Raw genomic sequence first — 25,489 nt, 5'->3', positions numbered from 1 at the left:
TTCTCATCCCTTCCAAACAACTCCTGCCCACTAGCAGAACCTGGTTCAAATGAGGCAAAATCAGAGAAGTCTTTGTGTTGAGGCATGCACCTGGTTTACAAATTAAATATTTTTTTAGGCAAAAAGAAACTTGTGACTGACTGGAGCTCTAGCACTCATGATGGAATGCTATATGGTATTGACACTTAAATGCAATCAGTAGGATATCTATTACCTCGGGGAAATCAACTTACCCAAGGAGAAAAATAGATAGCTATGGCATTGTGTGCCAGTTCTTTTTTTGGAAAACAGTCAAGAAACTATAGTGATATACCTTCTACCGCAAACTATAACCTAGCACTAACTGATTTTAAAGACCTCATTCTTTCAAAAATACAACTACAGACTTGGCTAACTTTAATAATTCCTCAACCTGTGGCACTTCATGTACTGCCTCCCATCTATTTTTTTTCCAACATTGTACTTTACAGAAATTAGCAATAATCTGTAAAACTGTCATTCTAGGACAACATGTACAATTTTGGACACTCCCAAAGCAGTTTTTTCTCCCAACTTCCCTCACCTTTCAAAAATGTTTGGGATGGGGGAAACCTTTTTTCAGGCTGGGACCTGGACCTAGAATCATCTGCCTACCAAACTTAACCAGAAAACTACAAAAATAAATGTTATTAAAGATCATCATCTCAAAGATGCTTCCACAGCTATGGTTAAAACTAAGTTCAGAAAATTAGAAGTTATGTACCTACCATAACGTTCCATGTTAGTTGTCTTCTCTCGCCTTCTTTCTTGCTGGATGGGTTCGGAGCCGATCCTCGGCACTTGCTAAGCTCGAGAGCTAATTTTACCAGCTCGAGGCAACCCTATATCCCATGATGCAAGGCGGAGACTACCCACATCTCGTTTGGTAGCCAAAGAAATAGTAATATTTTCTTCCAACTGAAGAGGAGGAAGAAAAATAACAATACTAAATAACATCATAACCCTCTAGAAAGGATCAACCTAATCTAGTGACACTAGAAGTTGAACAGCTAGAAAAAGGGAATAACCTCTTAATAGAAGATGCATAATCTTCCCGGTCTGACCAGGCTAGGGGATGGAGGGGGCTAAGAAAGAAGGTGAGAGAAGACAACTAACATGGAACGTTATGGTAGGTACATAACTTCTAAATGTTAAGTTGTCAATCTCGCCTTCATTCTTGCTGGATGGGACCGCGTCCCTAGCACCTCTATCCTGGGTGGCTCAATGGAACAGACTCTTGAGAACGGTGGAACCAAAATTCGCTCTGTTTCTGGAGGCCAAGTCTAATTTGTAATGTGAAACAAAGGTATGAGGAGAGGCCCATGTGGCTGCTGCACAAATAGTGTCTATTGGAAGTCTAGCTTGAAAAGCTGTAGATGTAGCTAGAGCTCTGGTAGAATGGGCTTTTGGCTTAGAAATCAACTCTTTGCCTCTGAGCTGATAAATGTAAGTGATCACAGAAGACAGCCATCTAGATAAATTTACCTTGGAAACTGGAAGGCCTTTCCTGTTCTCTGCATAGGATAGAAACAGTTGATCAAATTTCCTAAAAATTTTAGTTTTGTCCAGATAATATCTGAGCTGGCGGTGAACATCAAGACAATGTAACTTTTGTTCCGCTCTATCAGAATAATTCGGGAAAAACACTGGAAGATCAATGGATTGATTTAGATTCGTCTGCGATGCCACTTTTGGTAAGAAAGACGGATTAGTCCTTAGAGATACCCTATCTTTGTGGAATATTAAATAGGGAGGACGAATGCAGAGAGCATGAAGCTCAGATACTCTCCTGGAAGAAGTAATGGCGACTAGAAAAAGTGTCTTCCAAGAAAGCAATTTCAAAGAACAGGCAGCTGCAGGTTCGAAAGGGGGAAGAATCAAGGATGTTAAAATTAAATTTAGATCCCACTGTGGTGGGGGGTCTCTAATCGGAGGTTTCAGTAAAAAGATACCTCGAAGGAATGCCTTGCAAAGTTTATGTGACATAATGTTGTGGTCCAAAAGGCCTATATGAAAATTTGAAATGGCTGCCAGTTGAACTTTCACTGTGGAAGAAGAGGATCCTGAATGAAAAATCTCAGCTAGGAAGTCCAATACCGAATGAATTGGAGCAGTATAGGGGTCTATGTTCCGAGCTTTTGCCCAGAAAGAGAAACGTCGCCATTTACTAGTGTAAATCTTTCTGGTAGAAGATTTTAGGGAAGCTACTATGATATCCCGGACAGGATTAGAAATCATAGGAAGCCTGGCTAAGGATGGAAGTGGAGCAACCAAGCAGTGAGGTTGAGAGAAGGTATGGATTGGTGCAGTTGACCCGACTGGTGGGTCAGAAGATCTGGAACCGGGTCCAGATGCCATGGCTGTACCAAGAGATAATGATGTAGGAATGGAAACCATATCTGTCGAGGCCAATAAGGGGCAATGAGAATCAACTTGGCTCTCAAAGCGGTTGCTTTCTGAATTAGCTGAGGTATCAGCGGAAAAGGGGGAAAAGCATAAAGAAGTCCCCGGGGCCAATCTTGGGTTAGAGCATCTCTGGGGGGATGGCCTGGAAGGGGGAAGAGAGAGAAGAAGTTTGGGCATTTGCTGTTTTGAGGTGTAGCGAAAAGGTCACAGCAAGGAAGGCCCCACTTCTGAAAAATCTCTTCCGTCACTGATTGTTTGAGAGACCACTCGTGAGGCATGAGAATAGCTCTGCTCAATCTGTCCGCTATGATGTTGGATTTCCCGGGGATGTGCATTGCTATCAGAAACCGGTGAGAAGAGATTGCCCATTGCCAAAGTCTGAGAGCCTCTCAACACAGTGGATAGGACTTGGTTCCGCTCTGTTTGTTTATATACCACACTACGGACATATTGTCCGTTTGGATTGCAATAGTTCCCAGGGGAAGAGAGTCGTTGAGGGCTTGCAACGTTAAAAGCACCGCTCTCATCTCCAGGACATTTATGTGCAGATGGTACTCGAAAGGTTGCCAAGTGCCATGGACCATTCTGCCCTGATAATGCCCCCCCCACCCGATCAGGGAGGCGTCCGATGTAACCGTGGCAACCGGGGCAAGAGGAACAAAAGGTCTGCCTTGATGGACTTGAGGGGACGATATCCACCAAGTCAGATGCCTTTTGCAAGTTGGAGTTACTATGATCTCATGACGCATGGGAAGTTGTTGAAAAGACCATTGGGTGAATAGCATCCATTGTAGAAGACGCATGTAAAAGCGGGCAAGGGGAAGAAGTGTTATGGCGGCCGCCATAAGACCCAATACCTTCAGAGCAAATCTGGCCTGAATTTTGTTGCTGAGAAGAGTCACCTGGACGTGTCTTTGAATGTCCAAGATCCTTTGGTCTGTTAACTTTGCTGAAAGTTGTACGGTGTCCAATCTTGCCTATAAAAGTAATAGATTGACAAGGCGACAAGGCAGATTTTTCGAATTTATAGAAATTCCTAGCCCTCTGCAAATGTGAATGGTGTAATCTCTGGCTTGGAGAAGCTGATGCCTGGTGGTGGCAGTGAGGAGCCAGTCGTCTAGATATGGAAACACCTGGAATCCTTGACATCTCAGGTGAGCCGTAACCACTGCCATACATTTGGTGAACACTCTGGGGGCTGCAGTGAGTCCAAAGGGCAGGGCTCTGAATTGGAAGTGACTGGTCCCCAGCCGAAAGCGGAGAAATCTTCTGGATCGTCTGTGAATTTTTATGTGATAGTACGCATCCTGAAGATCTATCGAGCACATCCAATTGTCCTTGCCCAGAAAGGGCAGAATGGACTGAAGCGTGACCATCCGGAATCTTGATTTCTTTACAAACTTGTTTAGTTTGCTCAAATCTAATATTGGTCTCCAGTCCCCTGTCTTTTTTGGAACTAAAAAGAACCTTGAGTAGATTCCGGATCCTATTTGGTCCGCTGGGACTGGCTGGATGGCTCTTTTTACAAGCAGTTTTGATATTTCTAGTACTGCTAGTTCCCTTAGACCAGGTGGAACGTCTGGAAGGGTTCCCTTTTGTTGAATTGGGGTTTGAATAAAGGGAATTTTGTAACCCTCAGATATAATCGACTGTACCCATTTGTCTTGAGAAAGGGAAAGCCAGGCTATTGGGTACAGCGATAATTTTCCCCCGACTGCCTCCGAAGGCGGACAATCGGGCAACATCTCAGGGATGCTGGAAGGGTTTGTCAGAAAGAGGCTCTCTGCTACCCTGATTTTGCGGACCCCCTCTGCCCCTAGGGCGGCATCTATTATTGTTACCCCCTCTGCCTCTGGGGGTAAACTGACTTCGTGCGTCAGGCGTGACTCCTTGAGATTTGCGGAACCACATTTTACCTCCCTTCTGTCCTTTGGGGTAAGGTCTTGAAGGGGTGGAGAAACGGACTCCTACGGCAGAAAGAGTCTTGCCATCTTGTTCGCATCTAGTCAAAGTGTCTTTCACTTGAGGTCCGAACAAGGTCGAACCATCAAAGGGGGAGTTTGTGAAGGACGCCTTGAAGTGGTCTGCAAAATTACAAAGCCGCATCCAGGACTGACGCCTTAAAGCCACTCCGTGCCTGCGGCCCTACTCGCTCCATTGGCTGCATAAGAAATGAGCCGCATGGAGGAGTTAACAATGGAGTTAAGGATTCCTAGCTGTGAGCTAATCTTATCCTGAGACCCAGCAGCTGACGGATCCTGTAAAACTTCTCCCAACTCTTTAAGAACATCTCTTTGAAGGCAGGTGAAGTGGTATAAGTAGTTCAGCGATCTCATGGCAAAAGTCGCTGAAGAAAAAATCCGCTTGCCGTACCTGTCCATAGTCCTAGAGTCCTTGTTAGGAGGATGGACAGGTACTGAAGGATCAGCTAGTTCCTTCTTGGTGGCAGCAGCCACCACCATGGCATCAACTGGGACACCCTTTATTAAATATTGTCTATCTGGTGGGGCCGTAATGAATTTTGAAGGCCTCCTAGGGATAGGTTCCACTGAATCCGGAGCCATCCACGCCTTCCGAGCCACTACCTCCATAAGAGGGTCGAAAGGCGGAGACACCCAGGAGGTGGAGGGTCGAGATCCAAACGCCTCCAGGTATACTGACTCGTCCTCGGAAGGATTAAGGGAGGGCCAGTTCCCCCTCTGCTTAAGGAGTTCAAGGATGTCTGAGAATGAGACATCCTCAGAGGAGGACCTTGGGGATCCCTCCGACTCATCCAGGTCAGTATCAGATGTAGTAGACTCAGGGGAGTCTAGATGTTTCCTCTTACATGTCCTCTTACGCGGGGGTTCACCTGACGGATCAGGAGAAGCCTTGGAAGAGGAAGATATTCCCAATGGGGAAACCTGAGGCGTTGGATCTCTGGGTCCGGGAGCAAGAGAGTGGGAAGAGACGTTAGCAGGCACTGTAGTGGGAGGAGCTGATGGAACTGTCTGTTGACTAAGCCCAGGGGCTAGTACACTCCTCATCAACTCAAAGGCTCCCCCGTCAGAGAGACCAGAAAGTTCCCGCTCCAAAGAGATAGGAACCCCAGGCCTCACCAAGAGGGAAGGCTCCGAGGCAGATGTCGGGGCCGAGCTCACCAACGCCGAAGCTCCGAGAGGGAGAACGGGGTCGGACAAGGGTCCGATGCCACTCGCCCCCTCGGAGCCGACGAGAGAGACCAGACACCCGGATCCCTTCAATGAAGGCCTCAAGGACGAAATCGGAGCAGAGGACGACAGAGCCGAAAGGGGTGTTATCGGCTCCGAAGCTACAACGGTGACGGTTCCGAGGAGCTCCGGCTCCGAGCTCTGTAAGAGAGTCGAAGGAGGAATGTTTGGTGGATGTGAAATAGCTACCGTCTGTTGAGATGGGCTATGGAGTATTTGGGCCAATGCCTGAGACTTTAATAGTCTACTCACCACTCTCTCTCGGTCGTGATCAGACAGCCTGGACGACCGAGAAGAACGGCTCCGATGGCTCCGCTCCGAGCAGGGTGATCTCGAGCGAACGTATGGACTCTACTGAAAGGGATCGAGATCTCTTTTTTGAGATCGATGGAGCCAACGGAGCCGAAGATACGTCGGCTCCAGCCGGAGCCGACACTGAATGTCTAGATTGGGCAGTATCGGTGCCGGATGGAGCCGATACTGAGACTGCTAAGGTGGAAGGATCGGCTCCGGCCGGAGCCGATCTCGACCCTGGTGAGGGTGAACCAGAAGCCGACGGCTTGGAACTCTCAGCCGAAGGCTTAACAGGTTTCGAGGGCTTCCCCGGCGCCGACTTAGTCGGGGAGCTCTCGGGCTTTAATAAGCCCCTTAATATCAACTTATTTCTTCGCTCCTGCAGGACTCTTGGGCTGAAGGCATGACAGATAGCACAAGAGTCCTGCAGGTGCAAAGGTCCCAGGCAATAAACACAAGAAGTGTGACCGTCTGTCAGAGACATCTTCTGACAGCACGAGTCACACTTCTTGAAGCCTGAGACCTTAGTGTCCTTCGACATAACTGTGTCAAGGAAACACAATACACTAACACACACACAAAAACACCTAATCCAACAATTTAAAATAAACAGGGATAACACACAGTCATACACAAACAATCCCGGACAGGAAAAAATTTAGGGAGGGGAAGGCCTAAGGCCTAAGCTAGGGAAAGGGGATAAATAACTCGAAAAAAAGGGAACACTAACGGGAATAGGGTTAAAGTAAGCGTTAAGGTTAACAAAAAACAAATATATATATAAATTTAAAGGGGGGTAGACGAAAGTCTCAAATCTATTCACTTACCTGGAGCTGGTAAAAGAAGGCACCTCGTTAGCGAAGCGGCAAACGAGATCTGGGTAGTCTCCGCCTTGCATCATGGGATATAGGGTTGCCTCGAGCTGGTAAAATTAGCTCTCGAGCTTAGCAAGTGCCGAGTCGGAGCCGAGGATCGGCTCCGAACCCATCCAGCAAGAATGAAGGCGAGATTGACAATTTAACATCTACTGTTGTTGATTGCTGAGGTTTTAATACTGCACACTTGTTACTGTGTGTTACTTTTACACTCTAAGAGTGCTTGCACAACTTACCTTAAATGCATTTTGTATTTGTAAATATATACTTGAGAACAAACAACTGTTTCTCTGCCCTGTAAGTCCGGGTTGTGGCTGAAAAGGGTCAAATGACCAGGTAAGTTACCTGGTTATCAAAAATAAATAGACGATTCAGTATAAAATATGCACACCTTTAATCTACCTTCCTAAAAATGGCTGCACCCTATTATTTCTAAGCCACTAACTCGTATTTACAACCTTCTTCTCTTCTGTGGTATAATTCCTCCTCTGATTAAGCATGCCTACATAATTACCTAAACTTCCCAAATATTAAATTACCTCAAGACTTCAAACTCATTTCAATCCTATGCCCAAGTGCCAAATTATTTCAAAAATGAATCCATTAGCAAATAATGGAATATATCCATAGTCATGGACTGCTAACAGATGCACAACAAGGCTTTAAGTCTTGTCTTTAGCATTTTGACAGCCCTATACATTACTAATACTAGCCAAAATAACATGAATAATGGGCTATTTACTAGTGGAATGCTTATTCATGTGATGAGTGCATTTGATGAATTGTGATCTTATACTCAAAAAGTTAGTGTCAATGAATTCTGAATCTGATGTTGTTTCCTAAGTATCTCAATGACAGGAACTTTCCAGTGACTTCAGGCAACACCACCCTGCTGTAATAGTGCAGTTTTTCAGGAGCCTGTTTTTTTTTTTGACCTATGCTGTTCTCTGTTTGTATTAATAATCTTTTATTTCATCTCATTTACCCTGATTTAACAATGTATTCAGATACTATTCTAATTCTTAGTCCTGACTCACTTGCTACACAGGTTCATAGGTTGGTACTAGGCTATCAGCCCTAGGGCCTATACAAGCCTAGCCATAACAATTCCCTGGCTATTTCTTCCCACACTATTTACTTCCCTGGACCCCTGTCTAGCAGGGCGACTGACGTGATCCCCGGGGTGAATTTCCTTTCTCCCATCCAATCGTCAAGGTTCCTTTTGAAGAGGGTCAAAGAGGCACTCTGCTTGACATGTATGGGCAATCTATTCCAGAGTCTGGGGAGTCTCTGGGTCAGGAACCTATCCCTCCAGCATGTTTTGTTTATTGTGATGACAAGGTATAGATCCCTGGAGCGTGAGGCTCTGAAAGATTGGGATTTCTTTAAGTGTAGCATGTCCAACAGCTCTGGGTTTGGCATGGCCTTGTATGTTAAGCAGAGACTGCCTCTGAGTAGACGATATGTGACAGAGTATAGCTGGAGTTTTTTAAGGTGGTCAGCGTAGGGCATCTGCTTTAGGCCTGTGATTCTTTTAGTGAGGTATTTCTGCGGCCTTTCCAGTTGTTGCAGATGTCTTGAGAGGTACATACCAAACGGGGCGTTGTATTCTATAATGGGTCTAATGAGGGATGAGTACAGTGGGACAATGACCTCCTTTTTTCTGGATGAAAAGCCCTTAGTGATGAGGTGTGCCACATAGAAGGATTTCCTAACTGTTGTGGCGATGTGGTTATTGAAGGTGAGACCAATGTCCACCTGTGTCCCTAAGTCTCTTATCACACTTTCAGTGTTTAATGTACTGCCACCTATATGGTAATTCACGGGTACATGTTTTTTCCCAAAGGGGATAACTATACATTTCTTGGCATTGAGCTTGAGCCCATGGCTCTGGCACCAAGCATCTGTTTCTGTAAGGCCCTTTTGTAGAGTATCCACATAATTTGGGGATTCAGTAATGGCTCCCAGTTTGCAGTCATCTGCGAATTTGTTATCCAGAGTCCCTTGGTGTTGGCCTGTACTTCAGAGAAGTAGATGCCAAACAAGAGCGGTCCCAGGACTGAACCCTGAGGTACTCCACTTGTCACTTGTCTGGAGCTGGATTTGGAGTCGGCTACTTTTACAGTGTGGGTTCTATCAGTAAGCCAGTTAGCAACTCATTGGGTGACGTAGGGATTAATGCCCAGCTTAGTAAGTTTGTCTATGATTCCAGAGTGGGGGATGGTGTCAAAGGCCTTAGCAAGGTCTAGATAGGCTGTGTGGACCACCTTACCCTTGTCCATGGCTCTGGAGACTGATTCAAAGAAGTCAATCAGGTTCAGTAGACAAGATCGTCCCTTCACGAACCCAAACTGGGTGGGGTCCAGTGTTTGAAGGTTGCCAATGTCTTTGTTTATAAGTTCCATGATAATACGCTCCATGGCCTTGCAGATAAGGCTTGTCAGACTGATGGGACGGTAGTTTCTGGGATCCAAGGTGGATCCCCCCTTGTGGAGTGGGATAACTGTAGCTCTGCGCTACTCAGTGGGCACAAAACCTGAGGTGAGGCTATGATTAAACATGACACTTAGGTGAGGTGCCAGTTCATATTGTAGTTCATGTAGTACACAGCCCGGGATGTCATCTGGTCCCATGGATGCTGTATTTTTAGCTTTGGAGAGTGCGTTTTTTTACCTGTGTGGCCGTTATTACTGGAATTTGACAATCTTCCGGTATTGAGATGGGCCATTTAGGGGGTGAGAGGGGGGTGAAGTTGGCACTGAATCGATCTGCCAGGATATTGGCAATATCCTTGGGATCTGTATATTTAATGCCATTCTGTTTTAGCTCAGAGAAGATCTGAGCATTGCCATTTAGATTCTTGACATAGTTATAGAATGCCTTGTGGTTGTCTTTGGAATCTTTGGCAATTTTATTTTCATAACTAGCTTTGGAGGATTTTATGAGGGATCTCAGTTTCTTACTGAGGCTGGTAAGGAAGTTTTTTGCATCCTGGGATTTTCCTCTTTTCTGCAACAGTTTCTTCCTTTTGTTGTAAAGTTTGTTTATGGCAGGGGACGACCAGATTGGCTTCCTTTTTTTGGATGAGAGCATCTTGGTTCTATATGGGATGGCACGATTCATGCATGAGTGGATGTGCTCGTACAGTGCCTTAGTGTAGGATTCAGCAGTTGAACTTTCATTTCCCGTCTGTATGGGTGTCATGAAGTTTGTCACTTCTGACTTTAGTAGCATGAAGTTGGCTTTGGAGAAGTTTTTTATGAAAGTTTCCTTACTGAGGGGTGGGGGTGGGATGTGGATGTTAAGGGTGATTAGCTTATGGTCAGACCTGACTAACGAGGGGGTGACCATAGGTGTGGAGCATCGATTTCCCATGTTGGTAATGACCAGGTCTAGGATATTGGAGCCCCTGGTGGGACTATGGATTAGTTGATCCAGGGCGTTGGAATTTATGAATTCCAAGAACCGTTGGGCAAAGGTGTTGGTACATGAGTAGTTTTCCCAGTTAATGGCAGGGTAGTTAAAATCACCCAGTATTAGGGTGGTTGATTCTATCTTAATATTTTCCAGTATGTTTAGAAAGGTGTAGTGAGAATCTTGGGGTATGGTGGGGGATCTGTAGCAAGCTACAATTTGGATTGCAGTCTTACCTAGTGTTAGTTGCACCTGGAGAATTTCAGATGCATTGTGTAGGGCAACTAGCCTGGTGGTGTGAATATCCTTGGTGAATATTGACACTCCTCCACCTTTAGTGTTTCGGTCCTGCTTTGGTGGCCGAAAAGTGTGGTAAGAGTTGTAGCCTGGTATTGCAGGGGTGCTCTATGGAGCCTTGAACCAGGTCTCAGTTACTGCACAGATATCAATGTTCTCCATTTTTAGTAGTGCCTCGAGAGAGTACATTTTGAGGTTTAGACTTCTAGCATTGAGTAGCATTACCTTCAGATTTTGCATGCTTGTACCAGTTACGGTGGTGGTTTTGTCCTTTGAACTTTGCCTAAAAAAGGCACTATAGGGGTGGCAAGAGCCTTAGCCAGTAACCTGAATCCCAGAGGTGGCAGGTGCAGACCATCTCTGGCAAAGCATCGTGGTCTGTCAATCATGTCGTCCCAGGCAGACAGATACTGGATCCCCTTTGAATGACACCAGAAGCTTAGCCAATTGTTGAAGTCAATCATTTTGTCCTTATATTGTGGTATCATTCTGGGTGAAGGCAGGATGCTACTCAGGGCTAGGGTCATACCTGCCTGGGCCACATGATCCGAGAGCTCTTCCATGTCTCTTTTCATGTAATCCAGGGAGGTACGTCTCAAGTCATTCACTCCAACATGGACAATGACAGAGTCATATTTGTACTTGGTGTGGAGTGACTTGAGTGCATGCGTTATATGGTGGATCCTGGCATCCAACAGGCAGCTGACTGTAATTTTCTCCTTGTTCAACCTGGTGAGAGGGACATCAGTGTGCCGGACTATAGAGTCACCTATGACTAAAGTGTTAGGTACGTTGTCTTGCCTTAAGGGCTGTTGCTGGGTGGCACACTGGTGTTGTGAACTATGTGACACTTTGGTTGCGATTCTAATTCACTGTGGAACTGGAAATTCAAAAATAAGCTGACAATACCAGAAAAAAAATTAGGAGTTATTTGCTTACGATAATTTGTCTGTGTTGCCCATTTTAATTCTTCCTCACTAATGGGGTTCCGATCCAATCCTCGGATCAGACATCGCCACATACCAAAAACTTCAGATCCTAATCTCGAGCTCCTCGCTCTAACCATAATATTGTATTCTGACCTAAAACACCTCAGATCAAATTTGCGGCGTAACCTTCTAATTTACAATATAGACAGAAATAGATATAAGAAGACATTAAGGTTCAAACCTGTAACTGGAAGTTGCAATATAGTCTTATAAGTACTTCTAGAAAAGACAAGACGGGGGATGGATGGGAGGGAACGTGAGGAAGAATGAAAATGGACAACACAAATACCAAGTTATGCTAAGGACATAACTCCTAAATCTGATGTTGTCTTTTTCATTCTTCCTCACAAATGGGGCAGAATCCCCACATAACTCTAGAGAGGCTCACACAGAGGACACACTGAAAACTTACCAACGAGAAGAAGATCTACTTCTGGAAAGAATGTCCAATTTATTATATGCAAAAAGGTAAATGTCTTTGACCAAATAAGTGAAGCACAAATATGGTCAGTAGAGTCCCTGACAAAAAAGGGCTGTTGAAGTAACCATAAAACTGAATGAAATGAACTCTAGGGGTTTGAGGTAAATCCAGACCTTTATGAGAATATACCAAGGAAATGCAAACAGAAATCCATTTGGCTGGTGTGGTTTTAGATGCAGCCTGACCCAGATGATTAAGGGAAAGGGATACAAACAGCTGATCATACTTCCTAAACTGTTCCTACCTGTGAAAGCAACAACGTAATTGCCTGTGTACATCAATTAGAAAAAGTAAGTATTCTCCTTTGCATGTAAAATTCGGAAAGAAATATTATTCTCCATCACCACCTTAGGAAGAAAAGAAGGGCTGTATTGTACAGGCACCCTGTCCTAATGAGAAATAATGTAAGGAGGTTTACTGATAGGGCTTGAAGCTCAGAAATTTGCTTAGCTGAAGTAACAGCTACGAAGAAGGTGGTTCTCCCAATAAGAAACTACATATTACATTCATCTGCCCATACCGTGGGTTCCTGGGTTAAACTCCGAAGAATTATAGAGAGTTACAGGAAGAGAGGAGTTCTTAATTGAGGGTCTGAGGAGAAAGATGTCCTAAAATAAAGCTTTACACGATCATATAATCCAGACGACAAGCTGATACCAGTATGGAAGGCGGAAGTTGCCGCTAGCTGAGGCTTAATAGTAGAGAAAAAATTAGTTCCTTCTTTAAAAGGCGTTGCTAAAAAGAGGAGAATTGTCAAAGAACTGAAAGGGGTCGATAGTCTGTTCAGAAACCCAAACAGAAAACCTTTTCCAGTTGGCCCTGTAGACTTTCTTTATAGAAGCCTTCTAGGATGCTAAAATAAGGTCATGCACCAGGGAAGCAAGGCTGAACCATCTGACTACTACTGCAATGGGAAAAAACATTCGGTTAACTTGAATGTGAGAAGTTTGGGATGTTGAGATCCCGATGGATGAAACAGGAGATAATGAGTGGGCTCTAGTATCCCTGAAGGGTATTTCTAGTGAGACTACAGAGCTCTGCAGCCTGCTTGCTTTCTGGAAGAACTTAGGGATCAGAAGTGGAGAAGGGTGAGCATACAAGAGACCCAGGATCTAACTGTGAATTAGTGCACCTTTTGGAGGGGGGAATCGGAATAAAATATGTGTTGCATTTGTCGCTGAGGAACGAAATGAACATGGTGCAGAAAGGTCGACTCTCACGGCTTAAGATAATATTCAGTACTGATTGCTTGAGAAACCATTCTTGAGGTATCAGAATGGATCTGCTAAACCTGTCAGCTAGTGCGCTGGACTTTCTCAGGGACATAAGTAGCATTTTGTAGACACCCTAATGTTTATGGATATTTTGTAGACACCCTAATGTTTATGGATATTCTGTAGACAGCCTAATGTTTACTGAGTGTTAGTTTGCTGGTTGGGATATTTTATAGACACCCTAATGTTTATGGATATCAGTTGGGTACAACAACCCTGTGTTTCCAAAAGTCAAACATTCCTCTTATGCTGTGCTGATGATGCTGTAAGAAGGCAGAAACATTTATGTCCACAGCTAGAGGGGTTTGGCTTTATTGGCCTGAAATTGTCCATAAATAGACTTAAAAGTAAAAGAAAAAGTCTTGGACATTCAGAATTGCCACTTAGCTGAAACACCTAATATCTTCAAAGGGTCATTTGCATATACCCCATGTTGCCTCTGATAGAAAGAGGTTTAAGGTATCATGCAGTGGAAAGTCTAGCTTTGCTAGATTTTTCTTTTTGTGTTTAACCAATTGGTTTTCCTGCAAGATCTTTTTACTCATTGTTTTAGGGACATAAGTAGCAATGAAAAGGCAGTATGAAGTATCGCCCATTCACAGACCCTCATTGCTTCCCTTCACGGTGGATAAGATCTGGTTCCTCCTGTATATCAGAGCACCAGGCTACCAACATGTAGAACAGCAAAAGTTCCTATAGGAAGAATGTGCTGAAATGCTTATAATGCAATAGCGCAGGCCACCTCTGTAGAGTGTTGCTATGCAATTTGGTCTTCAGAAAGGACCATGTGCCTTAGACCTCTTTACAAGTAATGCCCCTGCATCCCAGTTGGGTAATGTATGTAATCATTGTGGTGATAGTGGACATAGTAAGGAAACCTGTTGAGGAACAGACCATTGGGTTGAATCCACCAACCACATGCCTTAGACCATCTTTACAAGTAATGCCCCTGCATCCCAGTTGGGTAATGTAGGTGGTCATTGTGGTGATAGTGGACATAGTAAAGAATCCTGTCAAGGAACAGACCATTGGGTTGAAATCCACCAACCAATATGGCATTTACAGAAGCAGGTGACGTTTATGGGAAAAGAATAGGGTTGGTAGGGTAAGGACCACTGTGCTGCCAATGTCCACTGAAGAATTTGCATAAAGAAAATGGCTACAGGGACTAGATGTATGGCAGTTGACAAAGAGTATAGAACTTGAATTAATCCTTATGAAAGAGACGGGTGAAAGGTATAGCCCTCACTACACGCCTCATCAGCAGTGGGTCCTGCTGGACAGAAAAAAAATGTACATGTATGTCAGACTGTATTGGGGTAACTGATTAAATGCATGTCTTTTAACAGGGGATACTGGAAGGGAAGGGGTTAAGCACAGCCCAGCTAACTTTAAGAAAAATAGCCTAAAACTAAATGACTTGGTTTAGGCCATAAAGACTCCATTTCACAAGCCTGAATGCAGTCAGAGATGCAGCGGCTGTAAAAAGCCTTTCTGCAGGAAGGGTGGAAGTGGTGGAATGGTTTTATAGCTTCCAGATGCTGTATTAAGCCTTAGTAAATTTCTGTGTGTGCATTGTGACACATCTGTGACAAATCTTGGCTCATTTACTAGTGAGGGGGTAGTGTTGGAACCACAGATTCAGGAAACCAGATGTGATGTCATTCTGTAGCCAGCACTGAAATTATATTTCAATACTAGTGAGAGATGTGATAGATGCACTTTGTTATTAGTGCTGGCAAGAGACACTCATCTAACTTCATCTTCCTTGCATTAGTAAGTAACTAGGGAACAGTAATTCTTCAGTCAGGGAAATACAGGGAAATTAGCTAAATATTGTTTTTCTGCATTTGTCTGAGTCTTTCCATCTGCGTTTTTTTTTTTTTTATATTTCCTGTTAATTGAAACTCTGGTGTTTATTGTAAAGAGATATTCAGTATTTTCATGTTTTTTTATTACTTATTATTAAATATATCTATATTTTTCAATGTGGCATATCCTTTAGAAAATATTTAACTTTTGACAGCACTTGCATTTACTTAGTGGCACTGTGGCTCCACATTACTCAATGTCTTACTGCGTTGTAATCACTACCATTTGTATAAGTATTAATTTTACTAAGAGAAATTGGGTACCCTGGTAACAGCCTTAGAGTAGCTGGCTTTGGGTGTTCTGGTGGCATTGTATCTACCTTATAATCTGGGTGGAGGTGGCAAAGCAAGTAAGCTGTGCCAGCCTTTCCCAGGGGAGTGTGTGTGTGTGTGTGTGTGTGTGTGTGTGTGTGTGTGTGTGTGTGTGTGTGTGTGTGTGAAAATCAAATCTCAAAGAGTGTATGTGTCAACTACCTTGTACAGGGACACTGAGAGCACTGATTTTACAGAGAAGGTAGGTGGATGACTTGGCTTAGAACACCTACCTAAGGACTCAACTCTATAGCTGTGTCAGTAGGGAGTCTTATTTGAGGCCTGGAGAGAAAGCCCAGTCCCAGAACTGGAGTCTGCATTCCATGTGTGCTCTTAAGGGAAATTTGTATTGGCTTGGGATTGCAAGGGACATAACAGTGTACTACAGGACCTGTGAGTAGTGTAAAAAAGGGCAAGGCAGAAGACGAGGTCAAAGCTCCTTTGATGTCTTTGCCTGTGATTGCAGAGCCATTTCAGAGGGTAGCTACAAATATTGTGCATCCCCTGAGTACCCCAAGTTCCACAAGAAGAAATAAATCCTAGTGGTAGTACATTATGCTACTAGATACTGAGCTGGTGGCTCTGTCCTCCATCAAGGCAGAGAAGGTGGCAAATGTTTTGTTAGATATTCTCAGCAGGGTAGGTTTCCTGAGAGGAATACTGACTGACAGAGGTGCCAATTTCATGTCATACCTGCTGGCTTGTCTGTGGGGTGAAGCATCTAAAGGCTACCCCCTACTACCCCAGGACTAATGGTCTTGTGGAGAGGTTAAACTCTACACTGAAGACCATGCTAAGGGCATTTGTAGACTAGTTTAAGACAGAGTGGAACAAATATTTCCCCCATCTGCTGTTTGCATATAGAGAGGTACCCTAGGAATCCACAGGTTTTTCACCATTAGAGTTGCTGTATGGGCACAGGGTGAGGGGCCACTGGATTTGATTTGTGATGAATGGAACGGTGTGTGTGAACCCCACATCAAGTCTATTGTGGCATATGTCCTAAACCTCAGGAAATTAGCTAAATATTTTTTTTCTGTATTTGTCTGAGTCTTTCCATCTGCATTGTTTTTTTTATATTTCATGTGAACTGAAACACTTGTGTTTACTGTAAACAGACATTCAGTATTTTTATTTTATTGTATTATTTATTTTTAAATATATCTACACCTTTCAATTTGGCTGGTCCTTTAGAAAATATTTAACTTTTGAGAGCACTTGCATTTATTTAGTGGCACTGTGGCTCCACGTTCCTGAAAAGTCTTGCTGTTTGGTTACCACTACCATCTGTACAAGTATTAATTTTACAAAGAGTAATTTGGTACCCTAGTAAAAACCTTACAGTAGCTGGCTTTGGGGGCATTCTGGTGGCAGTGTATCTATATTACAGTCTGAGTGGAAGTGGCAAAGCAGGTAGGCTGTGCCAGCCTTTCCCAGGTGTGTGTGAAAATCAAATCTCAAAGAGAGAGTGTGTGTCAGGTACTTCGAACAGTGACACTGACAGCACTGGTTTTTTGAGAGGTGGTGGAGGACTTGACTTGAAACACTCGGCTAAGGACTCAACTCTATTAGCTATGGCAGTGGAGAGTCTTATTTGGGGCCTGGAGAGAAAACCTAGACCCAAGACTGGACTGTGCATTCCCTGTGTGCTCTTAAGGGAAATTGTACTTGGTGCAGAGAGCTGCATCTGAAAATACTGTGGGTGTACATTTTTCTTAGTGAACTTTTCCCACGAGTGTCTGTGGGTAAGGATTAAGGCTACTTCATCACTGGCCCAGAGGAGGGATGTCACATCTTGTTTTATTTTGGCACTAAAGATAAGCAAGGACAAGTTCCAGATCTTGTCTGGTCGGAAGATACCTCTTGGATGACTCGTTTTGAAGCAGCTTGTGAAGCTGCTTTTGAATTCCATGAGCTGCTTATTTCATCTGAGTAGTTGGAATGCCAGGAAGTCTTTTCTATTGGGCAGGAGCCCAATTCCTAGCCCCTCCTGGAATCACTGAATAAGATGCATCTTGCATCCTTTTCTTTTTTTTTGGCTTAGGATGACATAAAACAGAGCAGATAAAGCGCTGCACACTAGGGACAATATTCAAAAGGTAGAAAGGACTGAGGAACCATACCACTGCACCTCACTCCAACGAACCTATAATCAGAAGCATACATTTTGCAGCATCCAGAAGTAACACACAGAGAGTGAGGAATGAGTACACAAATGATAAGCCTTCTCTCACAAGATTATTTATTTATGTGTGTTTATCAGGGTAGTGCACTGCTCAATACTGACAAATTTCAGATTTAGCCTAGATGAAATACAAAACATTTCACAAACAAAAAAATACAGAAATGTAAGCAATAACAGAGCAGTTGAACATTTTGCCATATTACTACTTTTGGAATACTAGTACAAAACACAGAAAACACCACCACACAAATACTTCATTAAGCCAACACAACGAAAAGAAAGTCTCAGCATGGTAGATAGAGAAAAACATATCGAATGTATATACACACAGTTTACATAACAGCCGTGCACCTATTATAATACTAAGAGTAAGAGAACAAAAGCTGATGTTACGCTTTGGTAGAAGAATGCTATCTACGCTTTCTGACAAGCACAAGGAAGCTCTAATTCTATGGAAATGCTATGGATGTAAAGGTCAGTGGGGCAACAGAGAAGTAAGCAAAAGTTCTAAAATTATGAAGTTCACGAAATGTGATGGTTACAGGTAATGGCTTAAATTGACTTGATCACAAACAGTTCATTGGGAAAATAATACTCTTCTTCATTAAAATCACCATACCTGTGGCTTATTAGAGGAAGAGGTGGTGAAGAAAGAAGATGTTTGAACTGATGTGTGCTTAGCACTTTTCCTTCAAAGTTCACTTCCCACATTCTCGAACCTGGGCGTGCACAGTATATCAATGGTTGCTGACTCTTTATTGGAAAGAAACAGGCTCCATAGTCTCCTTCTCTTTCTTTGTTTCCAATTTTCCAAAATTTCTCTCTGAGTTAAGAATAAAAGTAAAGTTGTAAATCATCTGTGAGTGTACTTTCAGCTGTGATTGGTAACAAAAAACATAACTACCTCATATTTTAAATGACAACAGAGCTATAGGAACACACATACATATTAACTTTGGCTGCACATTGATGGTTTACAAAACATACATAATTAGCACTTAATAGGTAAAGCCTACAAAATGTTAAGGCATCTTCAAACAATAGTGAGGATAACAAATTAAACATTTTTAAGCAGTTCCACTACTATCATTTAAACAATTGTCAAATCCAAATAATATTTTTATGAGAGGCGAACTTAGACCAGAATAGAAACAGTTCAAAATGACATAAAACCCTGCAAACACCCAAAACACAAAACATGTCACATGATTTTTCTGCTACCAATATAAATTCACAGAACTCAAAGTTTCAGAGTACATGGCTCCTTTTACATGCACTTCTAAGAGTGTTTATCTAATCAAATGCAGAGAACATCCAGGGGACAGGATAATAGGAGAGACACTCAGAGCCAAGATGAATGCAATAAGACACACACACACACACACACACACACACACACACACACACACACACACACACACACACACACACACACACACATGCAGACATACCCCTACATGCAAAATGACTAACAGGCAGTTGTAGCACACTTTTCCCAGTCAGAACATTTTGTTTTGGACATGCAAGTTATCCTTCTTCGAGGGTATTTCCTTGTACCTCTGGAAGAAAGGACAATGGAGATTTAGCTAATTCAGTTGTTCAAGTTGATGTTTAGCAGTCTGAACTTAGATCTGGGATTCATGAAAAACTATAGTATTTAACTTTTCCCTCTGAGCAACTAACTGTGGATGCACATTTGGTACACTGAAGAGCAAAGATGCCTGTATACTGGTAATGCATTATTTTGATGATGATTTTATCCCGAATCCAACATGCTGGTTGTCTCAGAAAAGTTAAAAATGGAAGACCGCTGAGGTTTGAATCTGTGTTTTATTCATTCTAAAACAGTAAATCATACAAGGTAATAATATTCTGCTCTGAGAACCTGTTGGTATAAGCTGAACAATCAGGAAGGCCTTAACATTCAGAAAATATTTACAATACAATAAAGCTGCATAGTACTGCTGTTCTTCTTAGGTAACGGTCAGAACTTTTGACATACTAATATGTTTTCCTGCTTCTATTTCTTTCTTCATTTCAGTTAGCAAAACCAATACTTGTACTGCACACAATATACACACATTCTAATCTACCCATTTTTTTAGTAGTCTCTGCCTTTTTCATGACACATAACTATGACCTGGACGTGACTGAAATTCCATGTTTTCATTTAAGCAAAATATCTATCTCACAAATATTTTGTGTTCAGACTAAAATTATAAATTACAATGTCACATTCCCTCTCTGCATTTAACTAATCTTCCTAAACATCACTTTTTTTACAGTGATTTATTTTCCCATTAGAAAAGTCAGAGTCATTTTTCTGACATATTTTCTTCCTTGCATAATGAATAATTTTATGGCAGGCCATAACTTGGTGTTCTAAAGTTTCAGACTCTTTTTCCTGTTTCACACAAACATACAGACATGCACACGCTATAAAAATATACACTGGTATAGCTGGCTATAGTTGCGCCTGATGCCATCCCCGATCTGGCGACCCCCTCAAAAAAAACTGTTCTCTGTATGTGAAGAGTGAAAAAAAAAAATAAGCAGTTGCTACAGTTTTTACCATGCATGGAGAGTTACAGTGATCAATTAGAAAAGAAAAAACAAAAGGGGTATTTTTAATGCTAAAGTGTAGCAAATGTCAACCACTTGCTACATTTAATGTCACACATAGAGCTATAGAACTCAGTTTTGATTGTAAATGCAGTAAACAGTGATTAGAATCGGCCAACTGTATGCCCCCCAACACTTTGTGACCAGTGTGGTTGCCCACTTTGTCCCACCTTAGCTATGCTGCTTTATATATCTACATACAGACACATGCACGTGCAGTCTTTCTCTGAAGTACAGTTGTCTTATGTACACGAACTGCACACATTTTTCCACACTGGCATTTTTCAAGTATATTTTCAAACCAATGAGAAAAAATGATGTACATTCTTTTCCCTTTTTAGTTGCAAGTGGTTATTAATGCACCTTATTAATTATTAATATCTTAATCACTCTCAGTGAAGGACTCCTGTTAGTCTGAAAGCTTAAGCAATTCTAAAACTTATGTTGCCAGTCATCAAGAAAGCAGTTAAAGATGATGAGAATGTGGTGAGGGACTGAATATGGTACACTGATGCTAACATTAACATGTTGTCTGATATTAACAAACATATTAAATTCCTCGACTATCAGGTAAATGCTATTAAAAAAAAAATACAGTTGCATTAAGAACTTATTGTAACTGTTGATGTTCAAGTAGTTTCACTGTTGCGGTTTTCATTTTTGAGATATCTTGCCATGCAAGTAGCTTGCAGTTGGCCAGTCTTCCAAAGTTATTCCCCTTCCTAGTGCTTCATCCAATTCTTACTTCTGGTGTCAGGAAGCTGGTAGTATAAAGATGTGTCAGACGATGCTACCATCAAGATCTTTCTTGCCCCTGCTAAGCTGGAGGAGAACCCTCCTGTTCTTACAAGTTAGGGGATCAGAGAGTGATTCCTCACAGAATGGATCTACCCCAAAGTATCCAATCTAGATGTTCCAGAGAAAAGGGTTCACAAAACAGGGGTGGCCACCTGGTTTCAAGAGAAAATAAAGGAGAGTGAATATATAGGATTGCCACCCAAACCCGGGAAAATTACGTGTCAAGAGACAACTAAGCAGCTGCTTCCAAAATGGGTCAAGTAGAAACACTCCTACGGAAAGCTGTGGTGGCAGTTATAGCTCTAGTAGGGTGGGCAATAATGAGGCCTGGCACCTACTTTGCATGATGCTGATTACAGAAGGCAATACAGTTCTTCAACTATTTACAAAAGGTTTACTTGTTTATATGTTTTCCTTCTTCTTTCTGCAAAAAAGACTGATCATTTTTTTCTGAATTCTTTTGTCCTATGCAACTAAAATCTCAGCTATCTGCACACATCGAGGGAATGTAGAGTTGTCTCTCCTTGGTTCTTAGCTTAGGGAAAAGGACTGGTAGCTGAATAGTCTGGCTCAAGGTCATTTCTTTAACCATTTTGGGCATAAAAGAGATGTTGTTATACAGAGCCAGTCTATCCTGAAGGAAAGCTATGAGCTCTTTGCTCATTAATGCCTGCAGGTCTGAAACACGTCTAACAGAGATGATTGCGACCAAAAGCAGTATCTTCCATGAAAGGAACTGGACAGGGCACAAACTTGCTTGCTGAAAGCAGGATATTGTTAGTTTCCCTAGCTCATTATTCAAGTCATGTTGTAGAGCTGTTTTATTTTTATATGAGGCCCAAAGTGAAGCACTCCACTCAAAAAAGTGTTTAAAGGACTGTCTGGAATACAAAAAAAGGGGGATCCATAGGTAAATGGGGTAAAATAGCAGAAGCATAATTTTGTTACAGAAGTGTAAGCTAAGGTATGTTCCTAGAGGTCTGATAGGTATTCCAGGACCAGTGCTGCCTAAGCTTTTATGGGGTCTAGGACCATGCAATTTTGCTAGGTATGTATTTTTTATACCAGATTTCCTAGCCTCCTTCATGATACTTAGTATGCCCTAAGAGAATCTGTGCCTAGCAGGTATTAGGAAGAGATCCAGGCTGGTCAGCATCAGTGTGTCTAAACTGAGGGTTATTGCAGGGACCCCAAGTTTTGAGTTAGGAGGCACACATGCTGAGGCAGTAGCTATAGCATTATTCCTCTTGTCATGTCAAACAGGAAAGGGAATCAGTGATGCCTTGGCCAAAAGGGGGGATTTGAGGATCACTGCTGGCCTCTCTTCCTATTCCTTTGTCAATACCCTGGGGATCAGGAATACTGAAGGGAAAGCACCCTGTCAAATCCAGGAAGAAGGTATTGGTCATCCGGGCTCCTTGAGTTGCTGTCCTTGAGCAAAACTGTCTCAGCTGTCTGTTTATATGAGAAACGGGTCTATTTCTGGTACACACCAGCTTGTCTGAAAGAATGCATGTCACTTTTAGAGGGATTCCGTTCTGCAATCCCATTTACTAGGCTTGCATGGCTAATGTGCATAGCTGACAGGAGCAAGATCCCCCCATCCCTCACCCACGTACATGACTTGGATAATTCCTTCTGATAAGGCTGGAAGAAATGCTTTGAGAGCTAGGATGAATGTAATCACTTCCTTGATGTTGATGTGCTTGTCCCTCATACATTATTGACAAACTCTCTAAACCCAGTGACCCTTCATATGGGCTCCCAAATCTACACTTGAAGGGTCTGTTGTCAGCGTCATTTTGTGTCTCGTTTCCCTGAAGGCACACCCTTGCTGATGAGACAATGCTGCCCTCAACACAAGGTTTTGTTTTCTGATGCATGGCAGCAGGGGAATAAGGGCTTCTGAAGGACAGAGATGCTGGTTCCATCTGTTCCTGAGATATTGAAGCTTTGTCATACGAAGGTATTCCCAAGGCACTATCAGTATGCATATGCTGCTATGTGTCCTAACAATTAGAAGAATTCCCTTGCAGTAGCTTGATCTCTTTCCTTTTGTGTGGATAGAGCAAACAGTTTTGAAAGCTTTACCTTCTTGTCCTGGGGAAGAGGGCCCTAGACTGAGCAGTATCTAAGGTCACTCCCAAGAAGGTCACAATCTGTGAAGGGCTAAGGGAGGATTTCTTCCTATTTACAGTCAGTCCCAGTTCTGAAAAAAAACATTTCTATGTGAAATTCAAAGCTTTCAAAGCACCCTGCTAAATTCAGGCAATCATCTAGGTAAAGATAGATATGAATGATCTTTGTCTTGCAAAAAGCCATCACTGAAGCCATACATTTTGTGAGTACCTCCTCTGCCATGCTCATACCTAACGGCAAGGCTCTGGATTACTAAATGGAGACCCCCTGTTGCAAATTGAAGGAACTTTTCTGTGTTTTTTTCTCCAATTCTACTGATGTGTAGGTACGCATCTTTGAGACTTGTCATGAATGCACCTTGATGTACGAGAAGTAACAGTCCCCGTAGGTTAGTATTTTGAACTTTAGCACTTTCAGAAATTGGTTTATATGGGAAAGACCCAAGATGGGTCCCCATGCAGCATCTTTTTTGATAAAAGGAAAAACACGGAATAAAATCTGTGCCTTCCTCCCCATGAGCACTCTTTCTATGGTTCCTGTGTCTAACATGACTCTGAGCACTGGAGGTATGAAATGCATTTGATATCTGGGGCTGGAGGAATATCCCCTGAAATACAGCTTTTTTCAGAAACTGCAGGCAATATCCCTCTAAAATAATTAGCATCCACTTATCCTGCTCCCTCCCCATTGTTTACAGTGGTGGACAAGCCTCCTCCAAGTTTAAGAGAGGGTGGTGGAAGTGGGTTGAGGTTTAGGTGGATTTGGAGAGGAAGGAGAACCAATCTAAGTCATGTCTGACACCTGGGGGGGGGGGGGGGCAGGCTTCCCCCTATGTCTAGTAGCTTGCCAGTCTCTCTTGCTCTTAACTTTCTTCCCTTTTCTAAGCCTGGTGAATTCCTGTTGGAAGTGGAGGGCCTGGCCTTGATAAGGAAACTCCTATAGTATCCAAGCACAAATGGCTGAAAATTCTGCCTAACAGACTGGGTAGTTTTATCCTTCTCATTCAGTTTTTTGTGCACATCCTGTAGAGAGGGTCTGAAGTGAAAATCCTAATTTAAGGGAAGGCATTAAGAATCCCAGACAGCATGCTGTTTGACTCATCCTATGGCTGTTGCCCAACATAATGCATCTACAGCATCAACATTACACTGTTTGGAATGCTTTACCACCTGATAAGAAACATCACAAAGGTCCAGCAACCCTTGATGTTCTTCATTAGATTACTGTTGAAGAATTCTTAACATATGTGAATTTCCCTGCTGAGGCCCCATCCTTCTGGTCCACCCATAACTCAAGATCCTCCTCTCATGAGGCATATATTAACCCTTTAACATGCACCAGCATGCTGGTATAAGAGGTACATACATTTGTGCAATTTTCAGAACTTTCTTGCCGTGTTTGTATATCTATACATGTTAGCATTATTACAAATTTTCCATACAGGTTACAGTTTCATAAGCTCAGGCAGATAAGTACCCCATGGGGATTTTTTTCCCTACTTTATAACTGATTTTGTGGATTTCTCCCTTATGTCTGTATCAAAAAAGGGAAGTGTGACTGAGGTAGACAAATTCCTTACCATGACTGCTGCAATATACATATATTTTGTTTAGCAGCAGAACATGATGTTAACTCCTGTCAAGTGTGTTATGGTTTCTCTCTTAAAATGTTAAGAAGTTGTCTTAGGACCTTCAACCATTATCTTGAGAACAAGAGGCTGTTGCTTTTACCACATGCAGTCATGTCATCCACCTCTTCTTCTTTAATGTTTCACCCTCTTAAGCTAAAACAAGGCTTCCAAAGAAGCATACAATTCAAATCAGACCACTGCTTCTTCTTGGTCAGAGATAGCAGATCCTGTGGTGGTGCTTTCACAGCCCCCAAACCATTCACTGACATCTCCAAGGCCCTCCAGTGTTGCCTGATTGAATGCCATTATAAGGGATACGGGCACATCTATTACCACAGGCTGTCCTTCTGTCTTCTCTCCAGTCTGCCATCTGAAGACAAGTTCCCTCAAACCCAGTGCCAAATGGGGTTTTCATTAGATTCTCATCAATGAAGAGACAAGAAGGGTGTCTCTGACCCTTAGCACTCAAGTCTCAGGAAGATATTCCACAAAAGAATCAGCAGAAGACAAAACACATATCCCCCTCGATTTACTCCCCGGCAACTTTCTGCTAAGAAACCTTCTCCTAAAACCTCTCAAAGTGACAAGTTTGCTTTAGCACAGGGACTTTTGAAAGGTATTCTAGCCTTACAGCTAGGGCAAACTACTCTTCCTTTTCTTCCTACCAGAAGAAAA

The 25,489-nt window shown here is 42.7% G+C and overlaps 1 protein-coding gene across 2 annotated transcripts in view; it reads right to left on the bottom strand.

Annotated features, from left to right (window-relative positions):
• Window positions 1–25,489, bottom strand: part of HPS5 (HPS5 biogenesis of lysosomal organelles complex 2 subunit 2) — a 1,422,788-nt gene that overhangs the window by 1,080,861 nt on the left and 316,438 nt on the right. For both annotated transcript variants that reach the window (XM_044059074.1, XM_044059075.1), the window contains exon 7: window positions 18,245–18,448. In XM_044059074.1, coding sequence (XP_043915009.1) covers window positions 18,245–18,448 — 204 coding nt within the window. The remainder of the gene's footprint in view (window positions 1–18,244; window positions 18,449–25,489) is intronic.

This window comes from Protopterus annectens, chromosome 17.part0, assembly GCF_019279795.1.
Source record: "Protopterus annectens isolate FY-2018-M chromosome 17.part0, PAN1.0, whole genome shotgun sequence".
NCBI classification, from domain to species: Eukaryota; Metazoa; Chordata; order Ceratodontiformes; family Protopteridae; genus Protopterus; species Protopterus annectens.
Note: the sequence above shows the minus strand (reverse complement) of the source record. Positions and strands in the feature narration are given on the sequence as shown.